Raw genomic sequence first — 20,351 nt, 5'->3', positions numbered from 1 at the left:
TTTTAATTGGGTAACAGCTGCTGCCTACAGACTTCCCATGGTCTAAAAGGAAAATAAATTAGAAAGATTAACTACACTGTTGTTTCGCAAGGCTTTAACCCACAGCATGCCCACCCGGCTGGCACCTCCACACCCTTTCCTTGCTTGGGAGACCAAAGAACTGCCCAGCAGAGGGAGGGCCTGAGCCAAAAACAAGAAGAGTTGGTCTGCTGAGGGGTGAGAGTGGAGGGTTAGGGTGAGGAAGAGCTCTGGGTCAGCAGCTTTCATCTTAGAGTGCCAAGACTCCTCCATTTATTTAGTCAACAGCTATTCATGGACAGCCTACAATGTGCCAGACTCCATTCTAAGAACTAGGAATCCAGCCATGAGGAAAAACATGAAAACCCTGCCCTCATGGAATCTGTGTTCTTCTTGGCAGCCCCTCCTCTTCCCAGTCCAGCCAGCACCCAGAGCCACACATTCAGCAGGCAGTTGCCCTGTGTTTTGCCTCAGGCACACAGGGGCCAGAGCCCAGAGTAGGCTTGTTGCCAACTCCAGGTCCAACATCCAGATGACTGACTAGCACCCATGCATCCACTGCTCTTCTTTCTGGTCCAGCTTCTCTCCTGCTTGGTTCTTCTAGAGCCAAGTCACGTCCTCAAGCTTGGAGCTGGGACTTAGGGTCAGGACTATCCTGGAAAACCTACAGCCACTCTTACTTCTTGGAAAGCTCTGGGGTCTGTGTGCCAGTCTCATGTCTAGTCTGAGTCTTCTGGGACAAGGTTAGGTCTACGACTTCTGACTCCTACCAAGGGTCACTCAGATGAGGTGAATACTGAAGGGCTTCCAGAAGGACTCGCAGAAGAAACCAATGGGTACCCTTGCCAAGAGCCCTCCCTCCTTGGAAATGGGATTTAGGTCAGCATCTATGTACTCTACAAGCACCTGCTCTGGGCCCAGGAAAATCACTAATGCGGAGAGAGAAAATCACTCTACTATAAAGGAAAACCAGGGCACTGCTCTCCAGGATCTCCCTCTATAGGCTAGGCCCGCCTCTTCAACCCTGGTGGTAGTGGGTAGGGCTCCAGGGTCCTGGGGCTTTCTCACACTCCTATCCGGTGGTCAGTAGTCCTAGAATCATCAGCCTGAGGGGGGCCTAGTGAGCTCAGCTCCCTCTCTATCTGGGTGTTTCTAGAGCACTTGTGGTTCAGCAAGACATGGCTTACAGCTGAATTCCTAAAGGGCATGAACTCACCCCCAGAGACACAGGGTCTTGAGCTATTGGTTCAGCTAGAGGCATCTTTCCAGGAGGAGGCCTCACTCCTCTGTATTAATGCTTCTAAGGATGGACTACATCTTATCAGCTCTACCAAGGCACTAGATGAAGAGACTGTGGAATTAGGAACATTAGTCCATGCACCTGACAACCTATAAGACATCTCTAAGACCTACACGAGAAGCCATGAGGGAGAGAGCCAATTTAATACAAATAAATATTGGAAAGTTCTACCTTAGGCATAACTTAAATCCTTCCTGTTGCAGTTTAAACCCAATCTCACTTGGGTTAATATATATTTGTAAAAAGCTTTCACATCCTCACAATGAAAGGTACTAGAGCAAAGCCAAGTATTATTAAGCTGAGAACCAGGGCTCACAGGCTAAACAGAGCTCAGAGACCTTAACCACTTAAAGCTGGAGAGGTGAGAGGAAGAATTAATGTGTGCTCTGTGGCTCCTTTCACCAAGGGATTACAGATTAACTCCCGCTTCTCCAGACTCGGAAACCACAAGGCGAGGGCTTTTGACCCTGACTGATAACATGACTGGTTACTGAGATCCCCTACCACACAAGGGCTTTGTCCAGGAACAAGCTGGCTTCATCATAAACACTGGCAACTACAGGAAGCAGCCCAGGCCACTCAGTGCCAATAGAATGTCAGCATCCAGCCTTTCTCCTTTCACAGTTTATCTCCAACACAATCGTATTCTGACACCAAGACAGTTTGTTGATTACATAAGCACTTGTCTCTGGTGTGCAATCTGATAATCAAACCCACTCTTTCTCCTCAGACAAAGAGACCAATAAATCTCAGCCTTTATAAGTACAGGTGCAAGACAAAGCCCTTTACTGGCATTTAGCAAAATGGGTATTTTTTCTAGTTGTTTTTTTTTTTTTTTTTTTCTTTCCCAAGACAATGACAACAACAACAAAAAAGACTACACATGGTCAGGGACTGTGCAGCAGCCCAGCTGCTAGAGGCAGAGATCTGATGAACTGGAGCAGATTTTAGAGGTGGCAGGGAAAGGGCTTGGGAAGGAATGAAACATGTCTCATCCTGTCTCTATCAGAAATAAGTCTCCAGGCAGACTATCAACGGGTACTAAGAAAGAATCTCAAGCAGGCTAATAACATGTCCATTACACAGAGCAGTAAGAGTGTCTATATGTGGGCTACAGACCCACTCAAAGCAGAATGCCTCTTCCTGCCGAGCCTGTCTCTCCCCCCACACAAGCATGTGCTCATGTGTACTCACGTGTCACAGGCATGCATGCATGCACACACACATGCACACAGACCAGGGTTCTTAAGAACTTCTTGTGCACAAGAGAAAATCCTACTAGAGGAACTGCTGAGGCACAATCCACAGGTTTTGAGTTGTTCCTTACACTTACTAAGGAAAAAATTTCCTCTGATTATGATGATCTCTATCTCTACCCCAAAGGCAGCTACTGCCATGCTGGATTAGGCCCCACAATGATGGCTCCCATCCTTTGTCCATGCCTCTCTCTACATTACAACTCCATCTGGTATGGAGACAGAGCAACATTTGGATGATCTGAGGTTTTCCAAAGAAGACTTCACTTACTCAAAAGAGAGTCAGCAGTACAGTTACTTGGGGTCAGGGGTGGCAGGGAGAAAGGTGTGGCTGAATAGCTCTTTAATAATATTCATTCATTTAAGGAACATGTGTCAAGTGTTTACTTGGCACCAGGCCCTAATGATGGGACAGAGATGGATCAGATCTGGTTCTTGCCCTCAAGGAACTCACAACCTAGTGGGGAGACAGATAAGTATATACAGTTTAATGCATCTGATCAGCACTTTGTGTAGTGGGATCAGCCAGGGGCTCAGGGGAGGCTCCCCAGAGAAGGTGACCCTGAGCAAAGTCCTAGAGGACAAGAAGGGGGGTGGGTGGAGAGTGGGAGCAGCATACAGGCAGGAGGAGCATCATGTGCAGAGGCACACTGTGAGGGGGTAACCTTGAGTGAGGGAAGTGAGGGGGTGTGAAGCAGGGAGATGTGAGACTGGACAAAAAGGCAGGGACCAGGTCAGGGAGAATTGGGGGCTCTGGAGGCCTGAGGTGAAATGGTACACTTGTTGCCACAGCACAGCCATATCTTCATTTTCAGATAAGGCTTCAGAACAATGGTCCCAACCCACCGTGCTTTCTGCCCTCCAAATTACGTATTTGTGTCTTGGGGTGAAACTTTCTAGAAAAAAGAAAAATATCTCCCATCACAATCTCACAATCCCCCCTCCCTTACCTCCCCAAAGAAGCAGTAGCAGTCCTGATTCCAAAAGATCCCTTTTTCCATTACTCTCAAGCATCCACTCCTGCCCAGAGATGAGCTTCCACAGTGCTGTTCCATCCCTAAACAGCCAGCAACCTTTCTCAAATTTGGGCCTGCCCCACTGCACCAGGCAGCCTAGCTGCAGCTGAAGCCCCCAAGGGGCAATCTGCACACAGAGAGGAGGAAGAGAAGGACAAGAGGACACTGCACTTTCAGGCTAGTGGAGGCTCAGGTAACTGGCTTGTTTTAGGAAACTCTTCCCTTCCCATATGGAATGGGATTTTTGCCATCATTAAAATTTGATTTTTTTCCAAAAGGGGCAAAAAGAACAGATTAGCGCCCCTTGGTGGTACAGGTAATTCCCAGGGGCAAGGGTTGTGGGGGCGGGGATGTAGATCCCAGAGGGAGTAAGAATCTCAACATCATTACTGGAAACAACAAAAGGCATGAGAGACTAGACACCTTGGCAGATGGATACCTGCACCAAAAGGCCCACCTGGGTTGGGCGGCAAACACTGGCATCAAGCCCAGGAGCGACCCTCAGACTTTGTATCTGGGCTGAGTCAACCTCAGAGCCCATGCGGCCTTCCCACCAGTGGCAGGCAGGCCCTTTCCCAGCATTCTCCACACCAAGACGATTGTTTTGGGATCACTTAAGAACTCCTTTCCTCATGTTTCACTCATACTTAGCAAGTAGATCTCTAAAAGAAGGCACAAAGTCTCGAATATACCCTAGCCCCCAAATTCTTAAAAAGATTCCAGGAACACTCATGTTTTCCCGTTACCTTCTGCTGCCATACATACTTGGCCCATGATTCCACCACAGCCTGTGGCTACCGCAGAGTTTATAACACAACACATCACAGAGGAAAGCAGCCACAGGAAGCTTTTCCATACAGGCCGGAGAATGAGAATTCTTCAGGGGTACCTCCTCTCTGTTCCTAGCAGCTCTTTTGAGCTGCATCAAGCATCAAGATCTCAGTTAGTCCCAGTTTCACAATCTGTAAAATGGGGCAAATACTAACCTGCTGGCAAGGTGGTGGAATATAACACCAGCACAGGGTAAGGATAAGGATAAGAATATTTCAGCCTTGTCCAGGCTGTCCTCATACCCCACTTGGACTGCCCTTCTCTTTCCTTGATGATACAGTTTTGCTTCCCACTAAACCAACACTTCACACAGGACCACTTTGCTCAAGGACAGAAAAGCATCACCAGAAAGCTAAGACAGCCTGAATACAACCTCTCCCTCCAAGAAGCTGAAATCTTCACATCTTGTCAAGCGGCCCCAACGGAAATGGAACTGAAAAGAAGCTGAATCCCAAGGGGCGCCTGCGTGGCTCAGTCAGTTAAGCACCCACTTTGGCTCAGGACATGATCTCATAGTTCGTGAGTTTGAGCCCCGTGTTGGGCTCTGTGCTAACAGCTCAGAGCCTGGAGCCTGCTTTGGATACTGTGTCTCCCTCTCTCTCTGCCCCTCTTTGCTCACTCTCTCTCTCTCTCTCTCTCAAAAATAAAAGAAACACTAAAATAATTTTAAAATTTAAAAAAAAAAGCCGAATCCCAAAAGCACCACCCTAGAGTGGCATACCACTCCAAATGCCTCAACACCAGGAGGAGTAGGGATGATAAGGAAGAGAAAATATTAGGGAAGCTGGGATAGATTGTGCCCTCCTTGGGTCCCCAATGACCACAGTTGTGCAAGTGGAGTGGCAGACTTTATAAAAACTGCTGAATCCAATATGCACCTGCCTTAGCCACTGATAAAACTTAAGCTGTCCCTAAGCGGCATGTACAGAGCACCAGTGACCCATAAGCTCCCGTCCCAGCAGCCCCTGCTGCCCAGCTCCAGGGCCCTTACCTCTGTACAGAAGGGAGTAAGCTGTGGATGGACTACAGGCTGGACATACATGTGAAAGGTAGACTCAATCTCCATGGTTCGACCATTTAGCTTCAGGATGGGGAACTCGATAATTTCCTGGAATGGCAAAGATACAGAAAAAAAAGAATATGTTTTTTTAACCAACCATTTCATAACTCAGAGTCAAGAATGAGGGAATGTTTTGGACTCATTAGCTCCTGCCAGGCCAGACCCAAGACTGAGTGTAACGGTGCCAGCTCAGTTCTTATTCTAACCTTCCCACTGTTAACACCCTCACAGGTGGCCAGGACTAGACACATGCCCCATCCCTGCTGTCTCTGGAAAGGGGAAAGAAGACAGTAGTATAAGCTGCCCAGTTTCCCCAACTGGTTCTCTGCCAGAGGCTTGTTCACTGGAGGCCATGAAAATAGCCCCACTCCTCCCCCTTGCCTAGGCCTCTGCCCTGATGGGCCTGGATCTCCAGCCACAGGACCAATCACAGCCCTCTACATTTAAAGTTAAGCAGAACCGATGAGTTTCTTCATTCATTAAAAAAAAAAAAAAAAAAGAAAAGATAAATAATAAATAAAGCCAAAGGGGATACTAAAGAGAAGAAGAAAACTGAGTAAGAGTAATAGGAGCTAGTGCCTCCCACCTTTCTTTCAGGCAGTACACCCTCCCCCAGCCTGCTCCCCCCAATCACTTAGCCAGCCCTTCCCAGTCCACTGGAACGTAATGGAAGAGAAGGAGGAGGAGTGACAATTTGTTTGGTGTCTCTAAGATTAATTTGTCTCCGTTATTTAATAGAGATGCACAGCACCAAGGTCCTGGTGTGCAAACAGGCTTGCAGAACGCTGGCTGTGCAGCACGCCTCATACATCGCTCCTGGGAAGGGAGGAATGCACCAGAGGGGGGAGAGGGCAGGAGAGCACACACGCACCAGAGAGAAGAGGGAAAGCGAGGAGAGAGAATAAAAAAAATTATTGCTTTTTAATATTCAAAAACAGTTTGCAAAATTTAATCAAAGCAGAGGAAAAGCTAACATTTTTACCACTTTGACATTTTTATTAGCGCTTTCATAAATTTTTAAAACATGAATGGAATTAGTTTACAACACAAAAAAACTGCCCTGAAAACATCTGGAAGAGACAAATAGGAAATAATAAAAAAAATAAATAAAAAGCAAAATCCTCCGAGTAAAATTAGCATGTGGAAAAGACCTCCACTGCAGAGAGAGAAGGGGAGCTTTGCCCCCTCCGTGGTCCCAGCAGTCAGCTCCAGCAGCATCCCTACCCCAGGTCCCCAGTTTTGGAGGGGACCTTTCTCGTATCACTAAAATCAAGGCAAACTGGTTCTCTCCGGGGACAGCCTGGAGGAGCAGCACAGAAGCTGTGGACACCTGACTGCATGCAGGACAAGGACGAGATGGAAGATGGAAGAAATGGCCGATCTCCTTGATATCCCAGGGCAGCCAGGTAGCCTCTTCCTCAAACACACGTAATACCACCACGCTTGTTTTTAAAGCATCTATTTTTATCCAACACATAAAAGCAGGACTGAAGACCAAATCAAGGCAGTCAGATTTCATAACAGAGAAATTCAAAGGTTCTGCTTGCCTGGTCTCCCCGCGCTGATCCCCAAAGATGGGGAAGCTAACAGGAGCCCCTGGAGATAGGAAGGGCAGCAAGGCTGAGGCAGAGGGGGCACAGCAAGGAGGCCCTAGCTGCTGCTCAGATTAGGTGGTATCTTTCCTCCCAACTCGAAGAGAGGGGGGTACTCATCCCAATTCCCCGGGCCTCTCATTCCTCACAAAGCACTACTAAGCAGAGATGGGAGAGGAGAATTTCGTGCTGAAAAATAAAACTGAGGCACACATACAAGCAAAATACACATTGGTTCCCCTGAAAAATCAGAAATCAAAGATTTCCAAGCGCTAACTCTGAGGTGGGGCTCATCTGACACCCGAATTTCTGATCTATCCTCCCACTGTGTGGGAGCAGCACTTCCCCAACAGGGGCTCCACAGCCTGGTGAGTTTGGCTGCCCTGGTGTCTAAAGAAACAAATACAGCCAGCTCCTCACTAACAATGTTAGCTGGGCCCACAATGAAATTTAACCTGTGACACAACTGTACTTTTCATTTAAACTTTCATTTGGAGAGAAGCAGTGTTTGGAGACCTGCAGTTTGTCCTGCTAATAAAGACAAGTGTTGGGACCTTTAAGGATGCCATTCATCTCTGGCTTTTATTAAATTCAATTTTCTTAAGCCCATGATACATTATGAAATTAGGAGTTGACATTCCTCTGGAAACAAAAAATATCTATCAAACATAAATAGAAAAAAAACCCTCTATTACCAAGAATTTATGGCTTAAAGTTGATCTCTTTCCACTTTTTTACAAGCACATGGTTTGTTTCAGATATCTGAAATGTTATTATAGATCTAGAATTTCATTAGTATTTATTATAAAATAGTAAGCGTTTCAGCTCCTGCTTTGACTAGCACCAAGTCAGCATCCCCAGTAGATTCTCTGAAAACTTAGCCTTTGGTTTCCCCACTGCACCTCTGTCTTCAAACTGTCCTGCTGCTGGCTTCCTTGCCCCTAGGGAAATGGAGCCAACCTGTGCTCACACTCAGGATCACCCTCCCAGACAGGAGGAACAAGCCAGTCTAGGCTCCAAGCAAAAAGAAGAGTAGATCCCTGAAATGCCTGGGGACCAGGGACTTGGTGGATTGGACCTATCATAAATACACCTGCCCAGTGTTACTAGCCCATCAGCCAGGCCTTCTTCCTAAGATCAAGAAGAGGGACTTTCAAGAGCCAATCTCAGAACATGACTTTGCACAGGCCCTTTCTCAGCACCATCAGCTATTGTAACAATGACCTTGCACACAGGCATATTCATTTAAGCCAATGAGGATGCAAAGAGAAGCTGAGAGATAGAAGACCCCATGAGGAGTCAGCAGAAAGGCTTTCACTTAGGTACTTCTTACCTTCCAAGATTGCCCAACCAAGCCCAGAACCTCAAAATACTGGCACCAACAGTCCATTTAGGAGAGCGGAACTCTAATCTCTACCAAGTTGACATGACTCTGCAGCCAGTGCACCTGGGGCATGCCAAACACTTCAACAGTTTTTAGCTCATAATGATCAGAAAGGGAATGCTAAAGTTACAGGTTTAGTAACTTCCAACCCAGGAGCTTATGAAGATGTGCCTAAGTACTAGCTTCTGGAGGCAATTGCTCTGATAAAGACACTGTTATTCCTGCCTCTCCTTTTCCCTCCATCTCCTCATTACCCTGGGAAAAGTTTTTAGGAGTAGATGAGTGTCTGTTTGTGTGGAGGTAGCACCAGGAAGGAAAGAACCAGTATGTATTTACCAGTCCTTTATTCTTCCCCTAAGAATAGTTCCACGATTCCTTACAACTGTATGTCATTTACATTCAATTAAACTACCTGAGTAGCACCTACTGTGTGCAGGGCACTGTACAGGTGTTGCAGTGGGATTCAGAGAGATGTATCTCTGCTTTGGAGAGGTGCACAGACTAGTGAGCAGAAAAGACACTGAGCAAATAATGAAGAATGCACTATGATAAGTATCTTAGCGGAGGGACATACTGAGCATTAGGACTTTCAATTTATAGTATACTTGCAAATACATTTTCTTTATCTTACCCTTATTAATCCTGGAAGATAGGTCATAGCAGCAGCAGCAGCAGCAGCTCATAAACCAACACTATTAAGCACCTACTATTTACCAGGCAGGGGCTGGGTGTGGACATAGAGACAAATACAAGAAGATGTGGCTCCTCTCTCTGAGGTGCTTGGAGTCTGGGCAAGGGGTAGAGAGGAGCTGGCTCCGACACCCTCGGGACACTTGGGAAATGGAATCATTTCATTCCTTCTATTTGTTGTTTACTACATGGCAGACACTCTGCTAAATGCTTAACAGGAACGACCTCATTGAAACCTCTTAACAACAATTGTTATGATCCCTGTTTTACAGATAAACTAAGGCCCAAAAAAGAAGTGGTCTCTTGCTCAAGGCTTCACACTTTGTGAGGGGCAGAAGTGGGACTCCAAATGGGGAAATAAGACGTAGAACAGGACTCACAGCTTTCAAAATCTGAAGGGTCAAGAGCTGATTCTTCCAGTCTGAAAGGTTGTCTTTAGTGAGCTTGGTCTGTCTCCTAGGAAGAGAGGCTGCTCTCAAGGTACAAGAGACCGTGGACTATGCGGGCAGAGAGTCCTGGAGGACCGCTGCTGCATAGGCTCCACTGCAACTGGAGTGATGCAGACGGTGCTATGCTCGGGGCTCGGGGAGGGTGGGAGCCAGGAGCCCTAGGTTTGCTTCGCCAGCACAAGCTCTGTTCTCGCATGCAAACCTCGCTCTCTCCACTTTTGGTAAGTAACATGTGAAAAGGGAGGATAAACAGCAAGATAAAAGCCAAGCACACGGCTCTAACAGAGATCTCTGCTTTTACAGAGCTCTCCACAGGAACAGGGAGGTGATGTGATCTACTGAAGGTGACAAACATGGTAGGTGGTGGAGTGAGGATTCAAATCCAGACAGAGAACACCCCAAAGCATTTCCTGTCTCTCATCTTTAAGTGGCCTCCCATCCTCCCTTCACTGCTACAAACCACCAATGTCTCAGTTTTCTGTCTGTCCAGACCAAGGGTTTCCTGGAACACAGAACTTTCAGAGCTAAAACTGGAATAGCTAGTCACCCTACACTGTCCACAAGCTACCTGCACCACTAGGTTGTCCAAAGGTAGAGCATGATAGATTCAGAAAGCTGGTCTGCTGATGGTGGATGGGAACTAGCCACAACTTGACAACTCAAGACAGAAGCCTCAGAATTTGGATTTTTGTAAGTATCCATGGTTTCAAACCCACTCTATCTGCTGTCTCCCTCAATAAAATGACAACAGCAAACCTTTCTTTGTTTTTTTAAGGGGAGGAAAGACACATAAAAAGGAAGCACCAAGTAAATATTTGTCTCAGGACAAAACTGCAATAGTGGTCTAAATGAAATTTCACACCTACAATCAGTAGATTACAAGAAATAAATGTGTAGGTTGCTTTCAGGGTATTCAAATTCCCTTCAACTAAATTGTCCTCAGTGATAAGATTGTATTTGAAGATAGAACAACAACAAAAGGATTTTAAGCAGAAGGGACTTAGGTTGGACTGCTGGAATTTCTTGACAATGGGACAGAAGTTTTAATAGTATAGTGTTCTTACAGACCCTTTTTTTTTTTTTTTTTTTTCAAAGCACAAGTTCTCCTTTGCCTGAGCTGATGGTTCTATGGTCCTGTATGAAATAAGGGAATCAGCAGATCATTTCTCATGGCTTCCTCCTCTCAACCTAGGAACTGGCATTCCTTCGATTTAGAAATGGTAACAACTAATCTATACCTTCCCTCTATCCTATGAAGAAAATTCCAGAATGTGCACAGAAAGGTTTGATAAATCCAAAAACAACATCACACCACGAGGTAGAAAAAGCAGTATGTGGCAAAATCATGAGTTTTATGCAAATACTTCGTTTTGGGCTACAAATCCCATGCAAAGGCAGGCTTTCCTCCAAGGGATCAAGGTACCTCCTGGCCACAGGGAAGAGGAGAAGTTGAGAGGGGGAAGTGAGGGCTGCACTGGGCAACGGAACAGGGCACAGTTTGCTTAACAGTTTCTCCCTTGGGGGGAAAAAAAAGACATTTTATGCACAAGGAGCTTATTTCTTAAACAAACACTCGTGGTTTTGATTTACACCACAGCCTGCTCCTAAATAATTTATGGCGGGTTAAATTTATTGCCGAGCCCTGGCTGGCTGCAAATTCGAATTGCCAAATAATTAGATTTTAGGGCAAAGCTTATAAATTACCCGTCGATTTGTCCGGACTTGTTTGTCAGTTGCTTTGTGCTTCGGGTCATCTTTGGCATTTGGCTGTTTGGGTTTTAATTGCTGATTTACACTTTGACAGATGAGAGCTGATGCTCGAAGTTTCAGGACAAGGAAGGGTAAAAAATCAGAGCTTTAAAAGGCTGATTTTTCACCTACATGTCCCTTTTCACTATCCCCATAGACCCCAAAGCAATTAAAATGTAGAAAAGAGGCTGAAAATAGACACTGCTATTCTTTATTGGGGGGGGGGGGGGGGGAGTGTGCGGAGTGATGTATAATTTGCTTTTATTGAAATCTGAATTAAAAAAAAAACATAATACAATAAATTGAGATCAAAAGTTTTCAAAACTGCATCTTCACCCAGTAGTGTGCATCTATGTGTCTACCTTACATGACTGTGGATCAGCCCCAGTTCAAGCATTTTTACATACTCAATTGTAAATAACTGTAGATATTAGTGGCCTCTGTGAAGCTGACCCTTTAGGGTAGCAAACGACCAAACGATTTCTTTGTAGCTACCTGTATACGTATTTGTCATAAAATTAATTGAAGCAAATCTTGGGGTTGTACGCAGTATTGGCCCACCAGAGGCAGCACTAAGGGAAGTCATGGAAATGGAAAGTCTCAAGTCTAACTTACCATTCCAGTGGAGGAAAAAAAAAATCTCTCTGGGTGGTGCCTAAGCTCTACCTACTATGTTGATAGAGGGCCTAAAGGCTTTCTCTACGCTTCCCAAAGCAGGGCCTGCTTCCCAGCCACCCGCTATTCCCCAATACCTTGCAATGAAGCCATGAGTAAGAATACTACTAGTGCTAATTCTACTCGTAAGAGATAACTCCTATAGCTATTACATGCCAGGCACTGTTCTAAGCACCTATATCTCATCCTCCCAACAGTCCTGAGACTGGTGCTAATATATATTTTTTCATATATTTTTAAATGTTTGTTTATTTTTGAGAGAGTGAGAAAAAGAGGGGCAGAGAGGGAGAAAGAGGATCCAAAGCAGGCTCTGCACTGAGAGCAGAGAGCCCAATGCAGGGCTTGAACTCACGAACCCTGAGATCATGACCTGAGCCGCAATCAAGAGTAGCATGTTTAACCGATGGAGCCACCCAGGCACCCCAAGATTGGTGCTATTAACCCCTTTTTGGCAACAGGGCAACTGAGGCATAAAAAGTACAACTAACTTGCCCAAGGCAAGTCATACCATTAGTAGGTGGTGGAGTCTAGGCTCAAATCCAGAGTCCAGCTCTGGATCATTCTATGCTCTGAACCATTATGCTATATTACTTCTTATCAGAAGAACCTCTACCTTAGTTTCCCTCACTCTGGAGGTCCAGAGTACACATTATGGGACTTGGCCACATGCACCCAATGCCTGTTCATTTAATCAACCAGTAAGGTGAGGGAAAGTCATGTAATGTACTCAGTATCACAAGATAAAATCAGAGGCTTGGTTAGACAAAGGACATTTTCCCAATCAGCACAAATACTGCACTAAAGATCCACTACCCTGGGATAACAGGTGATCAAGACAGGACCAGGCTGCCTCACCAGAAAGAGGCTCTGGTAGGCAACTTGGGTAGGAGACCTCAGAAGCTGACTGGGCTTCAGGAGGACCCGCTCCTGAAGGGACTACTAGTCTCTCCACAGAAGACTGTATTCCCATGGGGTGCTTCACAGATTTCCTGTTCTCTGACCATTGCTGCTGGCCAGAAGCCAGGACAGGGAAACAGTTGTGCTGGCATGACAGATTTTTAAAATCACTGACCATGGAGCAGGCAATACACAGATTGACATCCTGCCTACGATGAACTGAATACTTTTCTCACACATTGGCTCATTTGATCCTGTATCTCTGTAAGGCAGGCAGGAATCACTGTCTTATTTTACAGACGAAAAAGCTAGGGAGGTCAGTGGTTCTCAAAGCCTGTTCCCTCACAGGGAGTATCCCCTCACTTGGGAGTTTATTAGAAATGCAAATTCCTGGCCTCTGCCCCAGACTCTGGATCAGAAACCCTGAGGGTGGGACCAGCAATCTGTGGCCAGCTTTCCAGATGATTCTGATCACAATTCTGATTGCTAAAGTTTGAGAACCATTGGTTTAGACTAGAGCAGTGTTTCTCAGACTTCAAGTTATCCAAAACTCTTGTCAAATTACAGATTGTATTTAGTGTTGGATTAGGGCCTGATATTTCTAACAAGCATTTCTAACAAGCTCCTAGATGATGAGGATGCTGCTGGCTGTTAGACCACACTTTGAATAACAAAGATATAGTCTAGAACATTTATGAAACTACCTCCTGATCACAGATATACTGACCAAGTGAGAATCTGAGCCACAGGTGTCAGTTCCTTTCTCACATCAAACCCTTACTTGGCCCACTTTCAAGCACCTGGGACAAGCCCTTTAGATCTCCCAACCACTCCTGGTTCTTGCCATCAGAAACTTCATTCTCCTTGCTGCCACAATCCAGGGGAGAAAAATTGGCATGTCACATCCCAGAACATCCCAGAACTTTATTGAGGAAGTTGGCACCTCTCTGTTAGGGAACTAGCAAGAGGTCTTCTTTCACGACAATGCTTGCTCCCTTAACAAATATTGTCAAGATCGGGGCATCAGCTACCCACAGAGCACTCACACTATGCTCTCCAGAAAATTACCTTCCTTCTGTCCAAATGAATCAAAAAGCAGGACTGGATACTTCTCCTATGAAGACTTCTTGAGAAAGACCTAACTTTGGCCACAGATCTGGAACAGGATCACAGTCAATTCTCACAAGATCCTGAGGCACCACGCTAAGGATTCCTTACCAACATCAACCAACTACCATGAACTTCCTTTTAAGGCCTACCCTGGCCTTGTTTCTCTAGTCACTTACCTTTCTAGTAAAAGTATACCTGATCAAAATGGCATGTTTCATATGCCATTCTTCAGTCCCTAGTTCCGCCATCCCCAACTAACTACCAATCCCTTCCAGTCTATTAGTTGGCCTTTCATTCAAATGCTACTAGCACTGGGGAAAACAAAACAAAACAAAAAAACCTGTCAACAATGCAGACAGAGTCCCTGGACTCCATTTCCAAACACCACACTCTTAAGCCGTGGCTCTCAGTTCTATCACACTTTTGGAGAACAAGGTTCCAAGCTTTCTTTCCGGTTATCATCCAATTACCTAATCATTACTACCTACCTCCCTTAGGTAGGACCAAACAAGGATCAAAAAGATCCTACTGGCTCAGTTGGTTAAGCGTCCGACTTTGGCTCAGGTCATGATCTCACAGTTTGTGAGTTCGAGCCTTGAGTCAGGCTCTGTGCTGACCGCTTGCTCAGACCCTGGAGGCTGCTCCGGCTTTGGTCTCCCTTTCTCTCTGCCCCTCCCCACTCACACTCTGTCTCTCTCAAAAATAAATAAACGTTAAAAAAAAATGTTTTTTAAAAGATCCTACATGGGGCGCCTGGGTGGCGCAGTCGGTTAAGCATCCGACTTCAACCAGGTCACGATCTCGCGGTCCGTGAGTTCGAGCCCCGCGTCAGGCTCTGGGCTGATGGCTCGGAGCCTGGAGCCTGTTTCCGATTCTGTGTCTCCCTCTCTCTCTGCCCCTCCCCCGTTCATGCTCTGTCTCTCTCTGTCCCAAAAATAAATAAAAAACGTTGAAAAAAAATTTTTTTTAAATAAAAAAATTAAAAAAAAAAGATCCTACTTATATCACCACTACAGAACTCGCCTTATCAGATCTCCTTAGTATAGATCTTCAGTTCAGAGCACCCCATTTACAACAATCATAGGTTCCATCTTTACCCTTGCCAAATCTCTTAGTACCACTGACTCTTAGGAGCCCACCAGTATCCAAATGAGCTACAAGCTACTTCAAAGCATGGTTCTCAAGCTCATTTCCCCCCCCCCCCCCCCGAGCACATCTAAAAGCTACAACACATAATTTCTTCTCTCCATCCCTACCATCACTGCCTTAGTCTAACCTACTAACATCACTTTCAAATAATGCCTCCTAATCAGGTTCCCCACGTCCATTTTTAACCCCTTAGAACACTTTCACTCCATTCCCATGAACCCTGGCTTGCAACATCTGTTTCTTCTATTCCATTCAACAACACCTTCACACTTCCTCTTCTGGCTCACCAACTTTGCCTCCCAGCCTCACTGTGGACTTGGTACGCTCCTTTCCTTTCAGCAACATCAGCAGCTCCACATAAGAACTTCTGCCAGCATTTAGACTTTAGACCAAACCTTGGCTAAAAGGGCCTCCCTAGGACTAGATACTCAGCACTGGATACCACAGCACTGGAACACGTACTACCAGATACTACCACTGGATACTAGATACCACAGCACTGGAACAGAACTGCACTGCTCATGTAACAGATCTGTTTTGCTGCCCACAGACCAAGATCTCCCATTAGCCACTACATACAGGGATAGGACCAAAACAGCAACCTATTCCAAGGTACGTGTACATCAAATTAAAAGCTTCGCTGATGTTTGTCTCTCCCTCCAGAGTCTACTTACCTTCTTTCTGATTCTCTCAGCACCTAACAGGGCTTTGCCCGTGGCAGCACTCTATACACACAAACCCTTCTCTGCCTGTTCCAGCCTGCTCACCCTTCTGCTGCAGACCTGCCAGGCTGGGGAGCTAGTGTCAATCTGGGAATACTCTTGTTTCAGGCTTTTAGGCTAAGACTCAATTTTCACAGCTAGAGCTCAAAACTCATCACATAAATGTATAGCTGTGGGGTTTTTTTAAGTATTGTGAACACCCAGAATAAGAGAATAAAAAATAGTTACCCCAATGGCATCTTAATCAAAATGATGCAGGATCCTTTTCCCCAACAAGACAAAGAGATGGAAAAGGCATCTCCTAATATCAGTTTCCTCATGTCAAACAACTGGGATCAGTCTACAAAGCAAGAAATGTAATCAATATTGGGGGAGAAGAAAAACAAGACAGGATGGAGGCAGGGAGAAGTGAAGCCTATGGACTTACCCTGGATTTCACATCTCCACTACCTGCTTTTTTTCTATGGCTGTGTATCTGTTGCTGCTGCTCAGAGGGAGAGCTCACCACCCCCTACAACCTTATGCCCTCCAGGCACCTCTGCTCTAGCACATCTTCTCTTGTCACCCAGGTCTATTTCTTCATTAATCCTTCCATCTCATCCCTCAATGTTAGTCAGCCAGCTCTTTATCTGTTTGAAGGGTCTAAACCTCCATGGTCTATGGAAGGTGGGTCTTCCCAAGGGATGTCTAGCAGATCCAAATCCGAACTGCCAATACTTTTGGAGGTCAGAGGGAGGTGCCATGTCATTCTCCAGCCCTTGCTTCCCCCAAAAGGCCAAGTAGCCCAACCCTGTGCTACCTTCAATAGCAGTTGGATTAACTTCCCCTGACAATGATTCAGGGCCTCAGCTTATGTATTTTTTTTCTCTCAGTTTACATATTTTTATGCTGACCCTTACATTTTGGCCCATACTTTATTGGCTAAAATTCTCTCAAACCTCTTCTGGCCTTTACACTCTCACAACATCCCAATAAGACCTGTGTGCTAGCTTGAATGTGAGAAGCACCATATAACCAATACAGATAATCCTACTAACCAAACAGTGAAATATTTGCCACGTACAAAGTCTTCATTCTCCCTCTTCCTCATCTTCAGCACTCCCACACACGACCCTGCAATCCAGGTTAGTTTTTCAGACTTAGGCCAATTCATCGTGGCTTACTCTGTGAGCACCTTCTTTCATTCCTGCTGTAAAAGTTCTGAGAGGCCACAGGCCGACTTGGCCTCTTAAATCTCCTAAATTTCTCTTAACATGAAGCCCATGTGACTTCTCCTCCACATTGTGAGCAGGGTTGATCATTCTTTGAGTCCCCACTGCACCAAGTACTTAACTACGTGATATAATCAAATACTTAACAGTGGTTACATGTAGGTTTACCCTCCTAGACTATGAGCTCCTTGAGGGTAGGAATCATTTCTTACTTATTTCTATGTCCCCAGCATCTAATACAGAGCTTGAAGTTACTAACCCAAGAGTAAAGAGAGGCCTTTGCATTGCCTCTAAGGTAGTTACAGAGAATAAGGTCCTCCCCATTCCTTTGCTTACTTGATTAAAGGGCAGCTCAGTGTCACTGTTCATTTACAGTCCCTGATTTCATTCATCATTTATCAATGGCTCTATTCTTTAGAACTCTTCCCCACCACCAACCTTAGCCCAGTGTCTAACAAAATCTGCATTCCAACAGCTGTGTCAGCCCTGGGGAGGCCACCAGGATAATAAGAGGCTAGGGGGAGGTTTCTTGATTTGTACTAAATTATGTGGTGATTTTGTTACCAATGACCCAATGCTCCCCAAGGAAAGTTCCTGGTCCCACCCCCAGGCAACTCCATAGCCCTAACTACACACCACAGCAGCTTGAAGGTATAAACCCTGAGGAAGATAGAGAAGCAGGCTGAATAGAGCAAATAAACCCACTTCGATCTGTACCTCTGCTATGCCAAACACATAAGGCAGCACCACCATGCATCAGTGCTCCACTCCCTGGGATGTATATTTTACTTCTACATTGCTATGTCTGCTCCAAATAAAGAAGGGCCCCTTCAGCTCTCACGTGAAGTTACAACAGGGCCAAAACCTGAACACAGCAAATGCTTGTTCCCATTTGGGGAGTGGTTGTGAGGAGCTACAGTGACAGTCAAAGAAAAGGGACAGCGGGGAGGTGGGGACGGGGGAGGGGGGTCCCTATGAGGGACCACCAGGAAACAGCAGCCCGTGAAGGGGGGGGGCTTTTGGAGATGGAGGGGGAAGCACCACTTTTATGGAGGCAGCAACAAAAGGGACAAAAGGGCCTAGTGGGCTGTCCCATTCCTACCACCATCACTGGCCACCAATAGAGGAATTCATTTATGGTGACCCTGGAAGAAGGGCGTGTTAAAGCAGAGATATAAGTAAAAAGAAAGGCAATAATTGGTCTGATGGGCAAGGGAAAAATTATACCAGGAGTCGGGAGCCTGTGCAAGAACACTTACAGCTCACACAGTCGTCATAACTCAGCCCCCTCAAGCATTTTGTGCTCTGCTTATGGTGTTAACTTTAATGTCTTAACATATAACACCATCCGCACTAACACAAAATACTACACACGCCAGATGAGGCTGAGTTATAGTTGCTGTGGGAAGCATAACTTTGAATTTCCTGATTTTGGTGCATTTAATCTCAACCATAATGTTACATTAACGTCGGTTTTGCATTTCATTTCCCAGTTTAGAAGAATAGCGTCAGCGCCTTTGCCTGTCTGTACAGAAAAAAATGCAGGCTGACTTGGGGCCACAGGCAGATGGACCACAACCCAACAACCGGGCCCTTGCAATAAAAACCCTGGCCAGACCCCTCCTACTTGGAGGGGCTGTGACTAGGACAAGTGAATGGGGAGGGAAGAGTGGGTTCTTTCTCTAGGGAACTGCCTTTCTGTCCACTTGGGAGTATACAGGAACCAAGGTAGCACACGGTAAGAGCGGTGTGCATGTGTGCACACTGGATGGGGGAGGGGGTAGGTGGTAGGGGGATTCTGCCTTTCAGCCCTAAATAAAGGAGAGAATCGATATAGTTTGATTTGTAGGGACCTTAACCAATTTCCTGTAAAGTTTTCCAAAATGTCTCTCTCACAAAGGACTAATAATGATGTACCAGCTCTAAGTCATACTGAAATCCTCCAAATGCCTCTCTTCTATATTATTCCTTCTCCTGTCACTATGAAACTTCCCCCACCCCCCCTCCCCAAATAACCCAGCATCTGGACAATTTTCTATAAAAAAGAAACTCCTTTACTCATGGTTCTAACTCAAAATGCAGATGGAGTTTCTTCAAGGTTTCCTAAAAAAAAAAAAAAAAAAAAAAAGCCCCTGTGGACAAAGACCAAACACTAGAAAACCTCAACCCCAAAGGTCATTTTTCTCCCAAGTTATGGGCACTTGAATACAGATGAGAAGGAAAACAGTCGGCAGGGCTGCTGCAGATCAGTGAGAAAAAAGACTACACCCCAGAACCTGATGCCCAGCCAGAGGGCACTCAGGGAGGCAGGGCAGGCAGCAGCTAGGACATGGCTCCCCAGATAAGGAGAGCTGGGCTACCTTCTCCTTGGCCATCCGGATAGCTGAGGTTACTTCTTTTCTCCTTGTGCTGTGGCCTATACCTCATTGTCCTCACTTACATTTGCTTTTGTTCCTTTCTAAATACTAAGGTGGTGAAAGAACCTGCCCCCAGGTTAAAGATGGACAATTAAAGATCCCACCAAAGCTTTCAGGCTGCTTCCTGGGCCTTAGGGTCACAACCACCATTATTCCATGCACATCCACACCAAAATGAGCGACATGAACTCCTGCTAGCCAGGACAAAGGAGTCAGGATTCTTCTAAACCAGATAAAAACCTACTTCCCTATCAGGAAATGATTCCTAAAGCAAGAAAGGAATTGTATTTCTCAAATTGAGAGTCTCTAAAGCAACTTAAACCACCTAAATTAACATTTAAGTGAAAAAATGTTTTCAAATGTAAAAGTCTCATATTCAGCCAATATCTATCATGTTAATCTGAATCAAAACGTAAAACAAAGAGTGCAAAAACCAGAAAGTGAAGCCTTTTACAGGCAAACAGACCACTCCAGTTTCACCTAGCTGAACAAAGTGCAAGAATAAACAGCAAAAATGATGATAAATGGAAAATACCAGATGTTTTACCATGTTTATAACCAATACTGTTACTCACCCAAGTATAACAGAGCTTACACTTGTTAGTTTTCACAACGCCATTCCTTTAGGACAGTCCCAATAAGCTGATTCAGGGACTTCTGAAGATCAGAGACAGATCAGAAAAATGAACCCCATGCCAAGCATCCAGAAAGATCCTGGCCCCAAACTTGTTTCTGCCTCTTCTACCCCCAAGGGGTAATGGCACACTCCCATAAGGATCAGAAATGTACAATGCAGAGGACTCGAGTATTTGAAAGCAACTGGGA

The 20,351-nt window shown here is 45.5% G+C and overlaps 1 protein-coding gene across 10 annotated transcripts in view; it reads right to left on the bottom strand.

Moving 5' to 3' along the window:
• ERI3 (ERI1 exoribonuclease family member 3) overlaps positions 1–20,351 on the bottom strand; it is a 127,905-nt gene that overhangs the window by 89,196 nt on the left and 18,358 nt on the right. For all 10 annotated transcript variants that reach the window (XM_058717680.1, XM_058717677.1, XM_058717679.1 and 7 more), the window contains one exon: positions 5,413–5,529. In XM_058717680.1, coding sequence (XP_058573663.1) covers positions 5,413–5,487 — 75 coding nt within the window. In that variant the 5' untranslated portion in view covers positions 5,488–5,529. The remainder of the gene's footprint in view (positions 1–5,412; positions 5,530–20,351) is intronic.

This window comes from Neofelis nebulosa, chromosome 2 (assembly GCF_028018385.1).
Source record: "Neofelis nebulosa isolate mNeoNeb1 chromosome 2, mNeoNeb1.pri, whole genome shotgun sequence".
In the NCBI taxonomy this organism is placed as follows: domain Eukaryota; kingdom Metazoa; phylum Chordata; class Mammalia; order Carnivora; family Felidae; genus Neofelis; species Neofelis nebulosa.
The sequence above is the reverse complement of the archived record's forward strand: the minus strand, read 5'-3'. Positions and strand labels throughout refer to the sequence as shown.